Source organism: Lates calcarifer, unplaced genomic scaffold (genome assembly GCF_001640805.2).
Source record: "Lates calcarifer isolate ASB-BC8 unplaced genomic scaffold, TLL_Latcal_v3 _unitig_187_quiver_1597, whole genome shotgun sequence".
Taxonomy (NCBI): domain Eukaryota; kingdom Metazoa; phylum Chordata; class Actinopteri; family Centropomidae; genus Lates; species Lates calcarifer.
The window spans coordinates 10,352-31,638 of NW_026115816.1; the positions used below are offsets into that span (position 1 = coordinate 10,352).

The 21,287-nt window shown below is 39.3% G+C and overlaps 1 protein-coding gene and 1 long non-coding RNA gene across 3 annotated transcripts; both read left to right on the top strand.

Moving 5' to 3' along the window:
- Window positions 1–1,338: 1,338 nt before the first annotated feature.
- On the top strand, window positions 1,339–10,609 carry LOC108891129 (fibrinogen C domain-containing protein 1; the record flags this gene model as incomplete). Its single annotated transcript, XM_018688275.2, has 2 exons — window positions 1,339–1,518; window positions 10,062–10,609. Coding segments are annotated over 2 exons (446 nt in total), but the record flags the coding sequence as incomplete, so codon positions are not given.
- On the top strand, window positions 2,205–7,665 carry LOC108891130 (uncharacterized). Of its 2 annotated transcripts, XR_001962242.2 has the most exons (5): window positions 2,205–2,612; window positions 3,621–3,727; window positions 4,777–4,883; window positions 5,788–5,894; window positions 7,232–7,665. It is a non-coding gene; the product is annotated as an uncharacterized LOC108891130 (long non-coding RNA). The 2 variants fall into 2 exon arrangements; XR_007809871.1 differs by lacking the exon at window positions 4,777–4,883 and having other exon boundaries at window positions 2,215–2,612.
- Window positions 10,610–21,287: the final 10,678 nt, after the last annotated feature.

Here is a 21,287-nt window from a genome sequence, read left to right on the forward strand (position 1 = left end):
ACTTAATCATTTGCAAAAAATCAAGAGTTAATTGGGATTTATAGATGAGTAACTGAACACATTTTTTTTTTTTAATAAACCAAATCAGTTTTACCTGCATAACCACTTTGGTACAAGCATATGCATGTGGCTATTCCTGGTATAGAGAGGTTGCACTGATGACTCCAACCACATATTACACTTTTTTTTTTTTTTTTTTTTGGTAGTAAATTCTCCTCCACCGTTACCCCACTGGTTTAGTAAACATACCCTATGAGTACAGCAGTTTTTTTTCTTTCTCCTTAGCTGACCTGAAGGGAACTGAAATTATCACACTAGTATTGCAGCAAGGGAAAGAGTAGTTTGAGGGCAGACTTTCAAATTCTGTATATGTTCTCATTATCAGGAGGCCACAGGTGTAGTTGACCTTGCTGTTCCATTTTGAATTTCTTTCTTCAGTATTAAAACGATAACTTTTGCTTCACATCAGGTCACTGCCTTTGATGTTCAGAGACAGCAAGGGGGATTAATCTCAACATGTTTTGTACAGGGTATAAATACCTTCTCATTTGGAAGAATGAGAATAGTTTGTTTCACAATGTAGTTTCTCCTGGATAAGACTAAAGGCCTGCCAATTATTTATTTTATTTTTTTTCATTTCTTTAAAAATGTTTTTAATCTAACAACAAAGCAGATAGCCTTGTGATTTTTTACAAATACTTACTCTCACCATGTGCATGGTCAGCCTCAATTCTACTGCGACTCCTTTGTCCAGGACACTCCAACCTATCATAGAAAGTTGAACACAATTACAAACAAATTCCCTATAACCATCATGGCAGACAATGGAACTTTGTTATTCTATTTGATTAACCAGAATTTGGTTCTCTCTGCCAAACGTAGCTAAAACCATATATTTCAAGCACACTGAACATGAGTTGATACCCAGGATGGTTATTACATGTTTAGCAGTGGGAAGTAAATAGAAATGCTCCAATTATAAATTTGCAGCTGGATGTCAGTGGGAAAGGAACCTTAATCATTTGTGTCATTACTTCATTTAAAACCACATATATTGATTCAGTGTTTTCAGCTGGTCTCTCCACCCTCACTGCAAACAGTGGTGCGAGCACTAGACGTTCTGTACACTTTTGAAACTCTAATCACGTTATGGAAAGAAACCCTACACATGCAAGGGGAGACTCTAAATGGGACAAAAACCATATTACATCTTATTTCCAGAAAATGTACGGTGTTGAGAGCCTTCTGAAATAGCCTTATATTGTTTGCTGAGAACAATTGGTAGTACTTTGTAATGGATTGTTTTGGTCTGTGTCTCGCTCTTTTTTTTCCCTGCAGGGCTGAAGCAGATCCATGCCCTGTCCATCCAGGGGAACTATGAGCTACGTATCGACTTGGAAGACTTTGAAAATAGCACTGCACACGCCCAATATGGTACCTTTGGAGTGGGCCTCTTCTCAGTGGACCCTGATGATGATGGATACCCTTTGACTGTGGGAGACTATTCTGGCAATGCAGGTATGTACAATCAGTGAACTAATTAGACTTGGCTTGCAAAAAAATCTGTGCTTATACTCTGATTACTATATGCTATTTCTGCTATAATACATTTTTATATAACCTAATTGCGAATGCGAATAAGTCACAGCGGTGGGGCAAACTTTCTCCACATGCTGCCGTCTAGTAAAATAATAGTATGTTATTTTTACAGTGCAGTAGCTGCGTCCACTTGTTAAACCATGTAGACAGTTGCGCAGAGACAAAGACTGCTATTGTCTGTGTCCCTGTTCCCCAGCCATCAGATCCAAGCCAGCTATACCTGTCACCTTGATTAAATTACTGCCAATTAATTGCACTGCTTGACCTGCAGCGTAAACAAAAACCTACCGTTGAAATGAAGAAGCAATTTAAAGAACCTTTGGGGAGCTCTGCTCTGAGAACGCAGAGAGAATGGGGACAGATATGAGATATGGAGCAGGGGAGGAGAAGGGAGGGCTGGAAGAAACTAGGATGGAGGAATGAAGGGGACAGGTGTGAGAGAAGAAGAGTAACAGAGGAGAGGAAGAGGTAAATAAAAATGAGAATAGAGGGATCTAAGGGACAAGGGAGGCAGATAGAGTAAAGAAAGGAAACCAGAGGGGAGGAAACAACGTGATGTGTGTGTGTGTGTGTGTGTTCTGGTAATCATCACGTTGTGGGGACAAAAATCTGTTTACACAGTCACGTCATGGGGACCTCTGACGGTGTGGGGACAAAAAATCAGGTCCCCATGAAGGAAGCCCTATTAAATGAGTGCAGGAGCTATTCTGAAGGTGCCTGTGTGATTTTTAGCATTGGCCCATCACACATGTTTTTCAGTCAGTGTGTGTGTGTGTGGAGTGCTCACTTTCGCCCCTCGTAGTTTGGGACTGGTAGTGCACTTGCTGCTCCACACACACACTTATTCCAAATATGGCTGGGCACTGCCCACTTCCTTGTCCCCATAAGGAAGGATTTTACCAGCATGTTACAGGCTGCAATCCACACGGTGGATGAAGAGATGGATTATTTACAGAAGATATACCAGCTTATGACCTTGGAATTTTTGCAAAGGAGCAAAAGTGAAACACAAGGTAAGCACATTTGTATGACAAACCAGAATAACCACTATTCAACTATCAAATTAAGTTGATTAGCTTTCATTGGTTAGCAGAATAGCTAGCTAGCGCTAGCGCTAGCACTAGCTAGAGAGGCCGTGTGTAGACTTTAAATGTTACTTTATCTGATTCTGTTTCTGATTGTGATTCTGAAATGTTTTACTATGTTTTTCCAATTAGTTGCATGCATTTTGGTGTGAATAAATTAATGCACACTAAAAAGATACAGTTAGATCTTTAGCTAAATTGTTCAATCTCGGATGATAGGCTTATATGGTGAAATTCTAGCTTTTATAAATGTAAATGTGATTTTTGTTTCCCTATGAATTTAGGATCAATATTTGTACTGATGTTAGGTAAAAGTGAATTTATAAGGTAGCTAGAAAAAACAACAAGCTTTGACCAAAGTGCTTTTACACAAAAATATTAAATGCCATTTCTCTGAGACTTCCGTTGTGAAGCTTTTAATTTGAAACTGTGCAGGAAGCACCCTTAACATTAACAATGCTAACTTTGTTCTACATCCCCATCAAAGCCCATTATGTTTTCAAGGCTGAAAACATAATGCAGTGGGCTGTGAGGTGCTTAAAATTGTTCAGTAAGTGTCTGTGACTCTGTGAGATATATCAAATGAAACCCAACACAATTTTTATATGTTATGAGTAAATGTATGCACCACACTACTTGAATGTTATTGGATGCTGGCCAAACATCATGTTTACTGTGTCTGAAAGTACACTAACTAGATATCTAGTTATCTACCTAAGCTACCTAAAACAGGGATTAAGGTTTTCAGCGTAATCTCGTTGAATTAATTAAGGATTTGTAAGGCGAAGTTGTCTGATGCAGTAAGTTAGGTTCAAAAAGTACTTAAATTCTCCCTGGAAATATGATTCTGCACATCTGCAGTCTTTACATCCAAGTGACCATTTGTGTCTTGTGGTTTTATTTTCTAAAATTATGTCATAAAATATGTATTTACAGACAACCAGCACTGCAGCTGATTCCATAGCAGTGGTTGATTTCCATCCTTCACTATGCCGAAGACTCAGAGAGATGATGCTACAGGTCCAAACAACTCTCCTCAACAGGTACATTCATGTTCATCACTTAAGGTTTACTTCTACAGTCTGTCTTTGTTATTTTGTTATTCTTTCTTTTAATATTTTTGCTTTTTTAGGCAGTTTACACTGGAAATTAAGTGTATTGTGATGATAATCTAGTGTGAATCAATATACCAGACAGTTTAATGAACTGCATATAGAAGGTTAGTGGTAGTGGCATGTTTAGGGCAGAATTTGACCTTCACAGGAATCTTTTTCCTTAGCTTATTATTACTTTGTTTTGGACACTTACGGTGTCCCCACAACACACATTCAGTCAGCGTCTGACTAGAAACTGTGTGAAAACATGGCCAAAACTGGTCCCCACAAGTAACTGTAACACTGTGTGTGAAAGGTCCCCACAAAGCCTGTTTTATTCAAACACATATTGGCTGGGCAGGAATGATCTTAATCAATACATTTAACAGCTTAAAGTAATGCATGTAGAAGGTTAGTGGTAGTGGCATGTTTAGGGTAGAATTTAACCTTCATATGATTTTTTTTTCTTAGCTAATTATTACTTTGTTTTGGGCACTTACGGTGTCCCCACAACACACATTCAGTCAGCGTCTGAGTAGAAACTGTGTGAAAACATGGCCAAAACTGGTCCCCACAAGTAACTGTAACACTGTGTGTGAAAGGTCCCCACAAAGCCTGTTTTATTCAAAGTGTGTGAATGCAGATAGAGCATGGCTGGGCGAGAAGAAATATTTCAGTATGGATTTGATTTTTTTTTTCTTGGCCAAAACTGGTCCCCACAAGTAACTGTAACACTGTGTGTGAAAGGTCCCCACAAAGCCTGTTTTATTCAAAGTGTGTGAATGCAGATAGAGCATGGCTGGGCGAGAAGAAATATTTCAGTATGGATTCGATTATTTTTTTCTTGCAAGTGTGTTTTATGACGGCATGTATCTCAGAGATTTTGTCTGAACAGGTGGTCAATCTATTTGCATGTTATGCAGTCTTTACATCCAAGTGACCATTTGTGCCTTGTGGTTTTATTTTCTAAAATTATGTCATAAAATATGTATTTACAGACAACCAGCACTGCAGCTGATTCCATAGCAGTGGTTGATTTCCATCCTTCACTATGCCAAAGACTCAGAAGGATGATGCTACAGGTCCAAACAACTCTCCTCAACAGGTACATTCATGTTCATCACTTAAGGTTTACTTCTACAGTCTGTCTTTGTTATTTTATTATTCTTTCTTTTAATATTTTTGCTTTTTTAGGCAGTTTACACTGGAAATTAAGTGTATTGTGATGATAATCTAGTGTGAATCAATATACCAGACAGTTTAATGAACTGCATATAGAAGGTTAGTGGTAGTGGCATGTTTAGGGCAGAATTTGACCTTCACAAGAATCTTTTTTCTTAGCTTATTATTACTTTGTTTTGGACACTTACGGTGTCCCCACAACACACATTCAGTCAGCGTCTGACTAGAAACTGTGTGAAAACATGGCCAAAACTGGTCCCCACAAGTAACTGTAACACTGTGTGTGAAAGGTCCCCACAAAGCCTGTTTTATTCAAACACATATTGGCTGGGCAGGAATGATCTTAATCAATACATTTAACAGCTTAAAGTAATGCATGTAGAAGGTTAGTGGTAGTGGCATGTTTAGGGTAGAATTTAACCTTCATATGATTTTTTTTTCTTAGCTAATTATTACTTTGTTTTGGACAATTACGGTGTCCCCACAACACACATTCAGTCAGCGTCTGACTAGAAACTGTGTGAAAACATGGCCAAAACTGGTCCCCACAAGTAACTGTAACACTGTGTGTGAAAGGTCCCCACAAAGCCTGTTTTATTCAAAGTGTGTGAATGCAGATAGAGCATGGCTGGGCGAGAAGAAATATTTCAGTATGGATTTGATTATTTTTTTCTTCCAAGTGTGTTTTATGATGGCATGTATCTCAGAGATTTTGTCTGAACAGGTGGTCAATCTATTTGCATGTTATGCAGTCTTTACATCCAAGTGACCATTTGTGCCTTGTGGTTTTATTTTCTAAAATTATGTCATAAAATATGTATTTACAGACAACCAGCACTGCAGCTGATTCCATAGCAGTGGTTGATTTCCATCCTTCACTATGCCAAAGACTCAGAGAGATGATGCTACAGGTCCAAACAACTCTCCTCAACAGGTACATTCATGTTCATCACTTAAGGTTTACTTCTACAGTCTGTCTTTGTTATTTTGTTATTCTTTCTTTTAATATTTTTGCTTTTTTAGGCAGTTTACACTGGAAATTAAGTGTATTGTGATGATAATCTAGTGTGAATCAATATACCAGACAGTTTAATGAACTGCATATAGAAGGTTAGTGGTAGTGGCATGTTTAGGGCAGAATTTTACCTTCACAGGAATCTTTTTTCTTAGCTAATTATTACTTTGTTTTGGACACTTACGGTGTCCCCACAACACATATTCAGTCAGCGTCTGAGTAGAAACTGTGTGAAAACATGGCCAAAACTGGTCCCCACAAGTAACTGTAACACTGTGTGTGAAAGGTCCCCACAAAGCCTGTTTTATTCAAACACATATTGGCTGGGCAGGAATGATCTTAATCAATACATTTAACAGCTTAAAGTAATGCATGTAGAAGGTTAGTGGTAGTGGCATGTTTAGGGCAGAATTTAATCTTCATATGATTTTTTTTTCTTAGCTAATTATTACTTTGTTTTGGACACTTACGGTGTCCCCACAACACACATTCAGTCAGCATCTGAGTAGAAACTGTGTGAAAACGTGGCCAAAACTGGTCCCCACAAGTAACTGTAACACTGTGTGTGAATGGTCCCCATAAAGCCTGTTTTATTCTGACAGGTACTGGCTGGGCAGGAGTCATGTTAATTAGTACATTTAACAGTTTAATGTAATGCATGTAGAAGGTTAGTAGGAGTGGCATATTTAGGGCAGAATTTAACCTTCTCAAAGATTTTTTTTCTTGGCAAACTGCGTTAAATGTCCACACAAAATCTGCTTTATTTAAGATGGCATGTATCACATCTTTGAGCTTTTAATCTTATTTCTAAATAGCAAATACTATAATAATGTAAAATGTTGTTTATACTGTTGCTCTTGTGAACAGATTGTGACAGAATTTCAAAGCAAAACGTAGAGTGTCATCCCACTGAGACAGACTAAAAGTGTCATAGTAAGTTCTCAATTAAGATACATTGATATAGCTAACTAGAACATAATTCACAGTGTACTTAAATCAAATCTGCTCTAACTCCATGACAGATTTTTGTCAGTAACATCAGTATCAGGAGTCAACAGAAAAAAAAGTTCAAAAAATGCTGATTCATTAGTGGAAATGATTCATTAGTTAAATGATGTAGTTCAAATATACTTACAAGGCAATTCTATACTATTGATTAACAAATGATACATTAACTCTGTATTGTCAACATTCTGTAGTAACTGTAAATTATATATCTTCATGAAAATCTTGAATTTTTATTTTTTATCTTTAAGGTTAGGCCACCCAGATGAAGAAAACATCCTGGCAGCAAACAGATGTGCAGATGATGGAAAGGCGCATGAATCGATTCATCACATCTTGTACCAGCGTCAACTGACTGTGAGAAGTATTTATGGGCTGAACTGGGAGCAGCAGAAACTGAAATTCTTCATTTATAACCACATTACGGCCTACAGGCATGTAAAAGTTGCCTTCCATTTTTATTTTTTTAATATGTATTATCCTATTTCTGCTGTGTTGTGCAGTTGACTACATGCACAGCAAACAGCACTATGCTTTGTATCAGTAGCACCATTTTCTGGCCTCATACTATGTCTTTACATAAACTATGAGGAAGTAAGCTGAGCTAAATTTCAAAATTTGATATTGATTTACTACACCTGTATTTTTTCTACAAATTTGCAGATTAAACTTTTCTTTCAACAAATGCAATATTATTAATTATTTATTATTTAATAAGAGATGCATATCATGTGTCATTTTGTCATTAGTAATAGGCATATTGTTATTATGAGGTCCCCACTAAACACATGGGAATTTGTGTGAATTATGCAAATAATATGTTAATGAGGTCCCCATCAATAATGTTCACTGGATTTTTCAGAGGTCCCCACTGAACACGCTCCAACCATTACTTCATCATTTCAGGTGTTTGAACGCGTGTATGAGCTAACAAGGCTGTGATTGGTTTACCTGATTTTTTTCAGCCCTCTACAACCTCTAGAAATGGTGGTCCCCACAAGTGATGATCAGAAATGTGGTCCCCATACAAGATGGAAACCAGTATGCGTGTGTGTGTGTGTGTGTGTGTGTGTTAGCAGCTTTCTACCCTGATACGGTGTCTGCTAAAAAAGTCCTGTAATAGTGCTCCTGGCCTGTCCTCAGCATGACCTGACCTTGAATTTGTGCTTGTTAGACATTTGAATCCAGTCAAATTAAGGGTACTCAGACTCGCTCAGGATGCTCATGCTCTCACCTCAGCTTCCCTGAAGGCAGTGCTACTGTTATTATTATTAGTAGTACTTCGCTGTGCTGCGGCTGCTCTCCGATCAGCTGACAGGTGCTCATTTGGGCTGGGAGCAGCTGGATCTTAATGGGCATCAGAGGAGGCTGCCAGCCCCCCAGCCACCAAGGTGACATCCAGTGCCTTGCAAATGAGCCTTTAAGTGTTTCATTTTGTTTTTTCCTCCACTTACCTCTTTCCTACATCCTCTGGACAACACCATTGAGCTGTTTCTTTTTCTCCATTTTTTTTTTTTTTTTTACCCCCACTATCTCTTTTGTCCTAATGTCGGGCAGCACACAACACAAATATCAGACATGCCTGTCAGATTATTTTTCCCGCTGACTGGTTACCATGGTAATGCCAAATGGAGAGCAGAGTAGAACAGAGTGAGAGGGTAAGGAGCTGGGCGGCCACATCCTGGGCAATTAAGGGCTGTTTGATGCCCTGACGAGCTGTTAGCCATCACCTGATGGCTGGTGAGCCGTCTTTCATTCTGCTCTCAGCTTTATCCTTCTATCCACTTCTGGTCACAGTATGAAGCCTGCTTCAGAAAGAAAGAAAGGGACAGAGAGTGAAGGGGATTTTATTGAACATTATGAGCTCTCTGAATGTCCATTTGCTGAAAATTTTACATCTACCACAGTATCTGTAAAGATGTTTCTTTCATTTTACTTGGAGGCCTCTTAGAGCAGCGGCTTGCAAAGCAGTTATCGATGTAGAGAAATTGCTAGTGAGAAATCTTTATTTAGTGAGTAGATCTTTTCAGTCCTGCTGTGTGATTGTGCAAATCAGTCTTAACCATGCAGACCATGATTAAGGGCACTTAGGTGATGCAACTTGTCTATGCGGCATTACTGCAGGGGTCCTACATCACTGTCATATTCACAATCACAGGTTCCAGGAATGAGTGGCCCCTGATTGACTATTATGTACTTAGACTGTATCTTTACCGGTTACAAAAATACCTGGACAGAATGAAACCGTATGTAATAGTCCATAAAGTATGTCTTTTCTCTCCTCTTTTAACATTTCTGTCCATTCACTGACAGACATCCTGATGAAATCATCGGGGATGTGCTATTAAGATGAGGAAGATGAAAAGGTCACCACAGAACCTTTGATAAATTGGCTACAAAGCCGTCTGACCTCCTGCTTTAGATAATGAGACACAATACTCTGGAGAACTGTGGAGCTTTATTTATTTCCCACATTCTTCCTCTGTTTATAGAAATCATTAATTGAAAAGTCCTATGCCATTTTAAAATTAATCACTTGTGTCTAATTACTGGTTTCTGGTATAAGCAGCAAAAGCTGTTGCTTAAAAAAATGTACTTTGTTAAACCTTGTTTCTTCCATCTAATGCCAACATGCTAACAAGCCATTTTAATAAACCTACATTTATACTGAAAAATAAATGTGGTTCAACTTAAAAACTGAAGTTCAATTGTTGCCTTAAAAATGCGAGTAAACTCACCTTGAAGATAAGCTTTGTTTCAACTCAAAATGATGATATATGAGTTTTTTTAACTAATGGTCATTTGTTATGTAAACTTGAAACTTGCTTTATCTTGTCAAACAAACATATAATTCCACACTATTTCAACTCATAATTTCAAGTTAAGATAACTTCAACTATATTCATACCAACTGCTATTTCAAGTTACGTTTCCATGCATTTTTAAGGCAGCAATTGAACTTAAGTCTTCAGAGTAAGTAAACTGTTCTTTGTTATTCTTTATCTTGACTAACTTTTTATATATTTTCTGATGCATTCAAATTTTTTTTGCTGTACATCATTTTTTTTGTTTCCACCATAGGTGACTCTCTACTGAAACACAATGGGATGAAGTTCACCACCAAAGACAGGGATAACGACCACTCTGAGAATAACTGCGCCTCCTTCTACCATGGTGCCTGGTGGTACCGCAACTGCCACACCTCCAACCTTAATGGCCAGTACCTGCGCGGTCAGCACACCTCCTATGCCGATGGCATCGAGTGGTCCTCCTGGACTGGATGGCAGTACTCACTCAAGTTCTCGGAGATGAAGATACGGCCCACCCGCGACCCTGAGAATAAATGAAACTGACAAAAGAGAAGGAAAAAAAAGAAGAAATTTTTCAAACATTACAAACCACAATTTCTGACAGCTAGGCAGAATTACTTGTCTTGATATTGTTTATTCACTAAAACATACCTCTTTGAGTTTAGTTGACTCTGCTGTTTTCCTCCTGATGTTTCTCTTCCTTTTTGCGCCTCTTCCTCCATCACTCAGCTACTAGTCATGCTGGCTGCCATAATCCTTCCCCTGGTCCCTTTTTTAAAAAAATAATGTATCCGTGATGCCCATATTTTTGATCATCCAGTTCACAAAAATAGCATACGAGAGCCCTGAGCCCACAGTCCACTGCGCTAGCTTTACTCAGTCTGACATGGTGGTCCAGCCGTCCCCTGCAGAATCACACACCAGTGATTTCCTCCTGGCATGTAACTCTGACCTCCCATCTGTGCTGACATGGCACTTAGACTGTGGTTCAGTCTCACTGCCCTTTACTATATAATCTGTGAATAGAGAGGGTTGCTCCAAATATGATAGAAAAAGACAAACCCCTCACAGGAGATATAAATTCTCCTTTTTTTCTCCCTTCTGCAAAAGAAGTCTAGCGTTTCACCAGTGAGAAGGGACAGCGCAGTGGTAGACTGTGTCACATTTACATCCTTGATCTGTATGAATAACACCCAGCAGGGTAGTGGCCTCAGATAATGAAAGGGAGACGGAGACAGAGAGAATGAGGAAACAATTTGACAAGGGTTAAATTAGTCGCGGGGGGGAATCACAGGATAGTAAGGAAGTGGAAGAAGAAGAGGTGCGGATGAAAAAGAGAAATGAGAAAAAGAAAGAGACAATGGAGGATCTCATTCATCTGACTTGGGCCATTAGGGAGCATATTGGGCACTTTGTCTGATCTGCCTGCCAGCTGAGTACTGGCCAACTGATGCAGCACTCGCAGATGGTAACCCAGCACTTTTTATGAGTATGAGTGTGTGTATGCGTGTCTATGTGTGTGTCTGTGAGAGAGAGAGAGAGAGAGAGAGAGAGAGAGAGAGAGAGTCTACGACAGAGAGAGACAGACAGACAGACAGAGTTTTCTAACACTATCAGTTTCCTGTCATGAGTTCAGTAGAGCGTCCCGATCGACTACAATGTTTAGCACCAACAGGCTAAACATGATGCATGACTGGCATGCCTTCACTCTCTCCATCTCAGCAGTTAATATGAAACAACAAAGCCTCTAATGTATGTACATGTAACAAGAAGGAAAACATACTGACAACAATTTGAAGACGACATATGGGACCACAGAATGAGTGGCAAATCAAAAGACTGTCTCACATTTGCCCCATTGATCTTCTTTTCTCTGACTTGTTGTGAAAATACTGCATTTTTCCCACCCCACCCCCCACCTTATGGTTTGTCCTCTGTCCTGTAATTTCTATTTTCCAGGTGATCATTATGGCATTTGTTTGTGTGACACAGTTTCACTTGTCACACAAACAGTGAGTAAATTGTTGTAAAATAAGATTTGACGCTCTCAATCACTGTCTTTTTTTTTTTTTTCTTTTTCCTTTTTAGTAGGAAAGTGTTATGGCAAAAACAAAATTGCCTCAAGCAAACAAAAAAAAGAATGAAAGCAAAAGAAAAAATGTTCTGAAGAAAAAAACACAAAAGCAAGGTGTGGGCGGAAAATAATTTTTTTTAAAATCGGTGATACAACTTTTTGCAGTTTCATCGAGTTTCTTTGGATGTACTAAAAGCTTTAAAAAAAATATCTGTAGATTTTATTGTATAGTGTGTATGACTTTTAGAGCATGTGAATCTGTTTTCTTACTATGCTAAAACACAAAGAGAACTGAAGCACATGGACTTAACAAAACCCACTGGTTAAAAAAATATATAAAGAAGTGAAATGAGATGTATTTACAGAACTTTTTCCCTTCCTCTACCTGGACAATAGGTGGGAGTGGCCCACCCCCCCACACGCCACTCTGAAAGTCAAATACAAATGAACAGGAGGAATGTGATTATCCCTCAAGCACATGCCCGTTCTAATCTGCAGCACAAATATAAATCCTTTTATGGAGGCACAATATGGCAGAGATTTGGAACCTCTTGGCACATTAGCTGCCTTGCTGGACATACGCGATCTTTCTGACATCTTGGCTTTTGGAAAAGTCCTGTGGCACTGGGAGACAGTTTTGAATGTGTGCTGAAGGGTGTCGCCCCAGCTGACAGTGAGTGAACGTGTAGCACTGAGCAATGTTGCACTGAATACCTCTGACACTGGAACAGATGCGAGTTTCTCTGTCAGCACCGGTGCTTGGAAGGATCTCCCATGGCTGTGTGTGTATGTGTGTTTCCGCGGCACCTCAGCTGTGTATATAGCGCTATATGTCGAGTCTTGGTGGACTCCTGCCACTTTTGTTCAACAAAGCACAGATACATGTTACAAATACTAGCTGATGTTAGTATGGCACAGAGTATGAGGTATAATAATGTCAGAGGATATAACAGAGATAAAATGAGTTGGAAATGTATGACGCCACTTAAAGAGAAGGAGGTTGGCTGTGTATGAGAATGTATGCAAATGTGTGTTTGTGTCTCTGTACTAAACAGAGCATGTATGGGTGTATGTGTGTGTGTGTGTGTGTGTGAGTGCGTGTGCACATGTGTGCGTCTACAGTGTCTCTGTGTGTACACATAATATGCACATGCTTTGGTTTGTACATGCCCATGTGCATGAGCCAGACAAGAGAGCGGGAGGCTGAGTGTGTCTCTCTGTGGAATTTTGAAGTAATGTGATGCTTATGTACAACTCGCCTCCCCTGCTATTTGTGTTGATAACAGAGAGATTTACATAATTATAATGAACTATTACTTATTGTGATTGTGAACCCATTAGAGTGGACACCAACTTCTGGTACTGTGTTGAACTGCGCTCGTACCCTAAAAACCCCCCAAGAACCCACTCCCAAAATCTTTATTCACCTCGACACAACATTGTGCTCACTTGTATATGTTGATGCTATGTTGCCCCTTGTTATTTAAATGTAGAGACGAGTATTATTTGCCATACCCCTTTCTGTGTTTTTGTTGAGTGAATGCCTTTAAAGACACGCTCTCTGCTGCAGCTTGCTAAGTCTCCAACGGAAGAGATGATAAAAGAGTGAAATCAGAGGCTCTAATCATTCGCAGTTATCCTGCTCATTACAGTGCATCGGCACCCTCCTGATCGATCCCCCAGGCCCCCAAACCTTCTATCTTTCTTACTGTGTACCTCCTTAATTGCCTTAGCCTCTGCTGCCGATTCTTCCTCACTCCATCCCTCCTATATTCTCCCCTCTTCTCTCACCCAGCTCTGATCTCCCAGCCTCTTTATTGCTCTGCTTTTTGCCCCGCTCCTGTCCCCCGCTCTCCTCTCCCCTGCCCTCAGTCCTCCCATTCCTTCAGTTCCAGCGCAGAACTAACTCTGTTTTCTTTTTCTTTTATTTTTGGTGAAGTACTATAGATTGTTTTGCTGAATCTTGATAATGTGTTTTAATGTTCTTGTCAACATTTAATAAACATTCACATTTTATAAATGGGGAACACCCTGGAGTGTGTGTGTGTGTGTATGTGTGTGTGTTGGTGTGTGTGTGTTCTTTCCCTCTCTCAGTGCATCCATGGTGTTCATGGCATCACAGTTGGTTTTTGTGAGTTTGTTTTTCATCTGAAAATGCTGATTTGATGAAGCTAAAACAATTAACGTTTACGAGTCTTTTACCTGTCATCAAAAAAACAAAAAACAACTCTGTTAATGTTTTGGAACATCAAGCACGATAAAGTAACAATAGAACATGCCGCCTGGTGTGAAAAGTAGACGAAGCAACCCAGAATGTAAAAACGCTTTAGGTCTTCAGGGGCAGCGCTGATAGTTTTGGCTTTATTTGCTGACGTTTTGAGATACAATCTCTAACTTCTCTGCTGCCAACACAAGGCAGTAGCGGTAAATCGAATTTTCTTTGTAAAACATTTAAAAACATTGCATTTTGAAAGAAATTAACACAGCAGCAGCATGTCTTTCCATAAAAAGTGCCCCAGTTACTCTGGATATTCCACAGAAGTGTAAAATGTTTTCTTTAATTTATGCCAAGAAATAAATAAATAATCCCAATGGAAAACAAAATTATAACTCATTTTATATTATCGACCTGTGTTGAGCTGTCATCACCAAGAACAAGGTTACAGCATACTGCATGATTGCATGCCTAGAAATTGGCAAAATATCTGAATGAAGATAATAATAAGGCAAGTGGAGATATCAGGGGTAATTAATTAGCTTTTAATTAGCACTATCTAAAATCGTGAACTATCTTAATTTTCAGAGGGAGCAACATGTTTTTTTAGTGCCACTTTTTAGGACAATTTAAGGTACCGCTAGAAAGTCTGGTGGTACCTTATGATATTTATGTTTAAAAAGTAGACCATAGATATTCAGTGTGTAGGTGAGAGGAAATCTAAGGAGGTATGATTATAAATGGGGTCACTGGAGTAACTTGGGTTGATTTGTTAGTGGAAAGTGATCCTTGTGAAAGCTGCACTTTTTGTCATTTGACTATTGATCTATCCAGATAAGCTGTTTGTAGAATTGTGGCTGTACCCATTCCAAGATTAAGTGTTAACCAGATAATCCTGGCTTTAGGGGCCTCAGATGTATCACTTTTAACTCGGTTTGATCACCACAGTAACCTGTTCACGTATCCAGGATATGAGTAAACTGCTCCAGAGCAGATCAGTGGATCAGATAAAAAAAAAAAAGTGTGCATGTAAACACTACAGTGACATATTACCATTATGTTAGTATGGAGAGCATTGCCCAGTTACACATACAGCAGTTATGGTCAGCAATCTGGCTCTTTAGCAGCTGGCTCATTGCTAACAGTGGGTTTTAGAGTGTGTTTTCTGAAAACAGCTGCCTGTTTCTGCAGCAACAAGGTTGTTGACAGCAGTGAGACTGAACTAAAACAGTGAAGTGAAACAGTAAGCTCAAAGATGCTAAAACTCTCCATAGAGCTGAACAGAACTGCAGAGATACATGATAATTCCCTGTGGATTTCTCATTACGAACAACCCCTCTCATATTACACATAGTCATTCAGTCCATTGTTAGTTTCAGAGGTGTGTGGTTGCAGGCCTATTGTAGGAAGATACCAGCCAATCAGAATCAAGGATTCTTAGGGACCTTAGTTCTAGAGTAATCTATCACCGCAGCCCTGAGCAGCATACTGTAGAACTTTAAAGAAGAGCATTTTACAGACTCAATTAGATGTCACATTATTTTATGAATTAATTGTATATCTGCTTTACCACAGAGACAGGAAGTGATAAGAACAAATGTTCAAATGTTGATAATTAGTTCCCAATAATTTGCTCACGTAACATTTTTGCCACAGGAACCTTCAAGCCATTTTTTTTCCCATTATTATTTTGATGAAATTAGCTTTCCCACAGTAACGCTCCAAAGCCTCAGCAACATAAACATCATTAGTTTTGAATGTTATATTGTAGGCACACTACTGATATTCCTACATTAGTGTGTTCTGCAGTGATAGCCATTTCTCTCCCATGCCCACATATAGAGCGCTGAAAATGCTGGTTGTGTACTGGTAGAGAGTTCCAAGCATGTAACCTCATTAACACCTTGAGAGTCACTGAAATGACACGTTAGCAGCCATCACAGGTTGGTCTCACTTGACTGATTTTATTGTCTAATCGCTTTCTGTTTACTGTATCTATTGCTTTTTATATTTTGCTCATGTTCTTAGATTCTGTACTCTTTAGCCTACTCTGCTGAAACAGGGTACGTGTTGCAACTCCAACAACCCACAAGGATCAACAGTTTGATCTTATTTCAGAATACAGTCTGTTGGAAAATCCAGCTACGAGGTGAGCTCTCAGAGGATGCTGATGTTAAGCTGTATGACAGTGACTATCCAGCACCACCAACGTAAAAGGGCAACTCATATAATTCCTAATTTTGAACATCCTTCTTACAGTCCCCTTTATGTTTTGAAATTCTGCAACACAATGCAACCTGTCACCGATCAAATTCTACGTGTCTGTGCGGGGCCAAAAGCCCAAGCCAATACGGTGTATCTGCTAATTGCCTTGAAGGACTGTAAGTCATGATAGGAAGGGTGCGTGCTGAAGGAGTCACGCCAAGGAGGAATGCCAGCTGTGTGATTTAGCTCTTCAATTCATTTCAGTACAAAAGGCAGCAAATGATGTCAGTGACTGAGTTCATATCTCTGTAGAGCCGCCCAGACGCACGAGGCATTCAAGTCTGGTCTTGACACTGCGTGCTGGCTGTGCCATCTCCTCCAGTCCCTCTCAAAGTGCAGAATTGGCAGCAAAAACTGTTGTTTTGCTTATTTGTGGAGCAGTGTCAAGTTGTTTTAAATACCATTCCAACTGCTCATACAGAGATCCATCAAGGAGGGATGATAAAACATCAGGGTAGTATTTTGTGCAATATCTTATCCTGTGAAGTTTCCTGACTTCCTCCAGTGGAAGGCTACTGCTTTCTGTTCACCTCCTCCTGATCTCCCACTGAATGTCTGCGCAATAATGTAACCTATAGTGATGTCCCAGTCACATTCTGAATTCTTGCAAAAGGATATTTTTCCCATCAACTTTAATTGTGTATCAAATTTGCAAAGAATTGCATGGGAAGGAAATGGAAGAAAGAGGAAATAGCTTAGAGAAATCACACTGAATACTAGACAGGTGAGTGGCAATCTGTGTTGTAGGGCGCAATAATTAGTAAAGGGATGCAGCCCAACATGGAGGCAAGAGAGGAGAAAAAAACAGAGCATACAGATAGTAGGGAACAATTGGCCACATTTGCCTCTTTGTCAGTCATTTTGAAATTATTTTTTATTATTTTGTTGTTATTAAGCTAGCGACAACTCCTATCTAAGAACCTAAGAACCATTTGCTCAACCTTTACCACATAGTTCTGGCTTTGGGGGTATTAGCATTCCTTTCCTGCACCTCTTTTCAGCATACCAGCAGGGTAAAGCATACAGATTAGCGCAGAGCCATGAAAACCAACTAAACACATGAACACCTGACTGAAAGAGAGCGTTGTATTAGTTCAGGCTGAGCACAAATGCCATGCTTTACTAATCTATCAGCTAATTGCTACACACTCCAGTCTCCCTCCATTGTCATAACAAAGCAGTCTATTTAAATGACTTGCTGTACACTGATGGTTGTTATATAAACTGCTGCGCCCATTTTGCTGCAAGGTAAAGCTTTGCTTCCTCCTCCCCAGCCCTTTATCTGATATATTCTATCCAGTGGCTCTGAGACTGATAACGCAGTACTGTTGGCCTCACTCTGTGATCACCCATGGGGGATTTGCATTACAGTGCGGCTATATCTTCAGCACGCTTGCTGGGAAGCAGGGGGCAGCTTACTGTAGAGATCTTAATGTCAAATGGAACTGTGTTGTTATTTGTTGTTGTAAAAAAGGTTTTATCTTTTAACTGGTGTGTTTCTGACTGAATTAAACACATGGTCCTTTATGTTGTCTTAAATCACACTCAGGGTGTAATAATGTAAATACACTCTGATTTATTCACCACCAAAACAGATGATCCTGCATGAGTCTGCAAATGGCAAAGCAACTGGTAGGCATGTTATGGGGAAAATCATCAGTATTTAAACACACACACACATAAGGTCCTTTGTATTTGGTGCTTGTTTGTATACAAGGAGGTGCTATTTAAAACAAAACAAAACAAACAAAAAACCTTAGGCTGGCAGTATCCTCCAAGCAAAATCATATTTACCATGCTCATAGAGAAAAAATAGTGAGGATCAAAACAAATCACAGGCTTTTGGTTTTGATCGCTGCTGTGGCACACACGTGTGACCACTTTTGTGTTAATTTGTAATTTAATTTGTCAAGTGTTAATTTCTAGCGATTTAAAAGGGCACGATATCAGCCTAGGGAAAATAGTAATAATTATGGTATTTAGTTTTGAAACATGGACAGTTCTGAAGAGCAGTAAAGCAGAGCAGCGCTTCAGGTGGAACTGTTGGCACTGGAAACTGTTGGCATGGGAAATTTCCGCCCACAGCCCAGGTGCAATCTGAAAGACGAACCGAGTGCTCCGTCTCTTCGCTGCTGCTGAGCCTGTATCTTGCAGGTTAGTACTTTAACCTTCCCTTGAAAAAACAAGATTCGTTTGTACGCCATTTTTTGTAAGAGTCTGAGATATTATTTTAAAATATTTGTGTGGAGATATAAAAGTTTGGAAACTTTCGACGGCTTCCTCAGGCTGCAGGTTTACACTTAACAGGTGGACTAAGTGCGCGCCGCCGTAATGTGGGTTTTTTGTCCCTGAACGTTGTCTTGCAGGACTTTGGCTAGGGCTGTTTACCTCACACGGTAGTAAATTGAGCTCCGACATCCTTCATAGTTGCAGTGAAATGGTCGTATGTGTTATTGCCTTTGGTATAACTACATTTTGAATACATTTTTTAAAACATTAAATGGCATTGACTTGTGAATGTATAAATATGAGTGTTGTAAATTTACACTTTATACATTTTACACTCGATCTGTCCTGGGTGTGCCCCGCCTCTCGGCCAATGTCAGCTGGTTTGGCTGAATTTGGCTTGGTTAATTGAGTGTTAAGTGTAACTTGCACTATGTAGTTATGGTCGCCCCAAATTATTTATTATGTCGCTTGAAGTAAGAAAAACACAAAATGGTGAAATGTCGATGGCCTGAATATATTGTTGTATTGGTGTTGTAATGTTTTTTCTCTTAATGATTTGAGTGGAAAAGGTACAGGTGTGCACTTTATGGACACAGAAACTGTTACACACAGATATTTTCAATGTTTATTGGAACTAAAATGAGAAATGCATTCTGGAAGATGAACTGAGTGCTCTGTGTCCTCATTGCTGCTGAACTTTGTTTCTTACAGGAATATGTGCAGAGTGGTCTGCCACACTTTTTATTATTTTTGGTTGCAACTTAGATATTTTTGGTTTTCCTGACTAGAATTATTATAGTATTTGTAGTATGTTTTTTCTTGTTTTGTGTCATGGTCCCTCTTTAGTTCAGTTCAGTTTTATTTGTGTAACACCAAATCACAACGTACATGATCCCAAGGCAACTTTACAGACTGAGGTCGAGACCTTACAGTACTGTAGAGAGGAATTCAACAGCTCCTTCAATGAGCAAGCACTTTGCAACAGAGGAGAGAAAAAACTCCCTTTTAGAAATCAGTACGCTCTTCGCACATTTCTCAAATTCCTTCATCTGACCTGGAGCCACATGGAGGGCCGTACACATGGAGAGGATTCTATATGTGCATACATATTGGTATTTGTGAAAAATAAATTCAACATGACTGACTGTGTACTTGTCCACATACTCTGCAGTAGGTCTATGCAGATTTTCAGGCAGAATGGAGAGGCTATTTTTCATGCAAAGTATGACTATTTTAGGTTTTAGAATTAGAAATGTGATCGCTGTCTGGTGAACTAATGTTCTTTTGTTTTGCTCACAGTATGGTGCAATTACAGCTTTACTGCAGAACACTTTCAGCACAATGTAGTGTCGACAGATAATTACGCCAACTTGTCTTATTTTCTTCATGTGTGATCAGTAACTGAATTGCCAACACATTGAGTAATGACCACTCAATGGCTGTCTTAGCGCTTTTAGAGGACTTGCAAGGGGAAGCATGCTGATTTTTTTTTTTGACAAACGACAATTAATAGCTTGTGGAGCTTTGCGTGTGTTAGTGTGTATTTTTGTGCGGACCTGAAAGCTTTCTGCTTTTCCAAGCAGTCTGAATCCAGTAAGTAACTTAGCATGGCAATCTCAATTAAAGTTTTTTTGTTCTTTAATGTGACTTTGAGGTGACTTTAATTTAATTAATTGATTTAATCATGCTCTCCTCTGTGCATGAAATAACCCATTTCAACCTGCATCAGTGTCTCCTTCAAGTAAGTGACAGTTCTGCCAGCAGCAGTAGCTGTATTCAAGTAGAGATAGCGCCCGTTTTTCCTTCCCTTCAAGTCAAGTTTTTATTTTTTCATTGTGTGGTTCTCATATCTTACATTACTAACTGCATTAGTGACCCATTGCTGCTCTCTTCCTTTTCAAATGCAACTGCCAGGCCTTCCATTTTTCCTCTTTCAAGTCAACAAATTTAGACAGACACAGTTGCAAGCAACCATTACTATGGTGGTCTGACATGCAAGCCAGAAATGGAAAAAAGTGTATTTAGCCATATTTTGGTAAAAGTGGGTCATACTGAGCATCCGGATGGAAGGCAGAGAGATAGATTATGCTGCAGGAGTGGTTTGAGTTTTCTTTGGACATTTTTTATTCTTACCTGCTGTGAAACCTCGTCACCATTGGAATTTATTTTAACCATCATGAATTCAAGCGAACCACAAACTAATCTGCAACATATTTGAAGCCAAGATGCCACAAATGCACCGGCTTCAGTGGTTAAATGTGAACAATTTCAGCTTTTTTTGACACGTGATGATAAAATGAAAGTCTTTGGGTTTTGGACAGCTTGGCAAACAAAATCACCTTGGGTTTGTACTCATAATTGGCATTTTTTTTTCTGGCATTTGATAGACCAAAACTTTAATCACTGCATGCGTCACACCATACGGCCCTGGTAGCTGCACACTGCTGCTTTTAATCCTCCATATAATGACAAGGGCTTTACCTGTGACTTTATCCGCAATAACATAAGCACTGCAAATACACTGATCTCTAATCTTGTCTTACTCTCTCCTTGGTGCATTGATTCATGCACAATGCCCTTTGTACTTTTCTTGTTCCTCTATACACCATTCTGTCTGTATGAGGATAGGTTTGCCCCATTTCTCAGGGAACATCCAAACACACAACACAAGCTCAAGTTTTTTCATCTTATCTTTCTTTTAAAGTTTTAACATC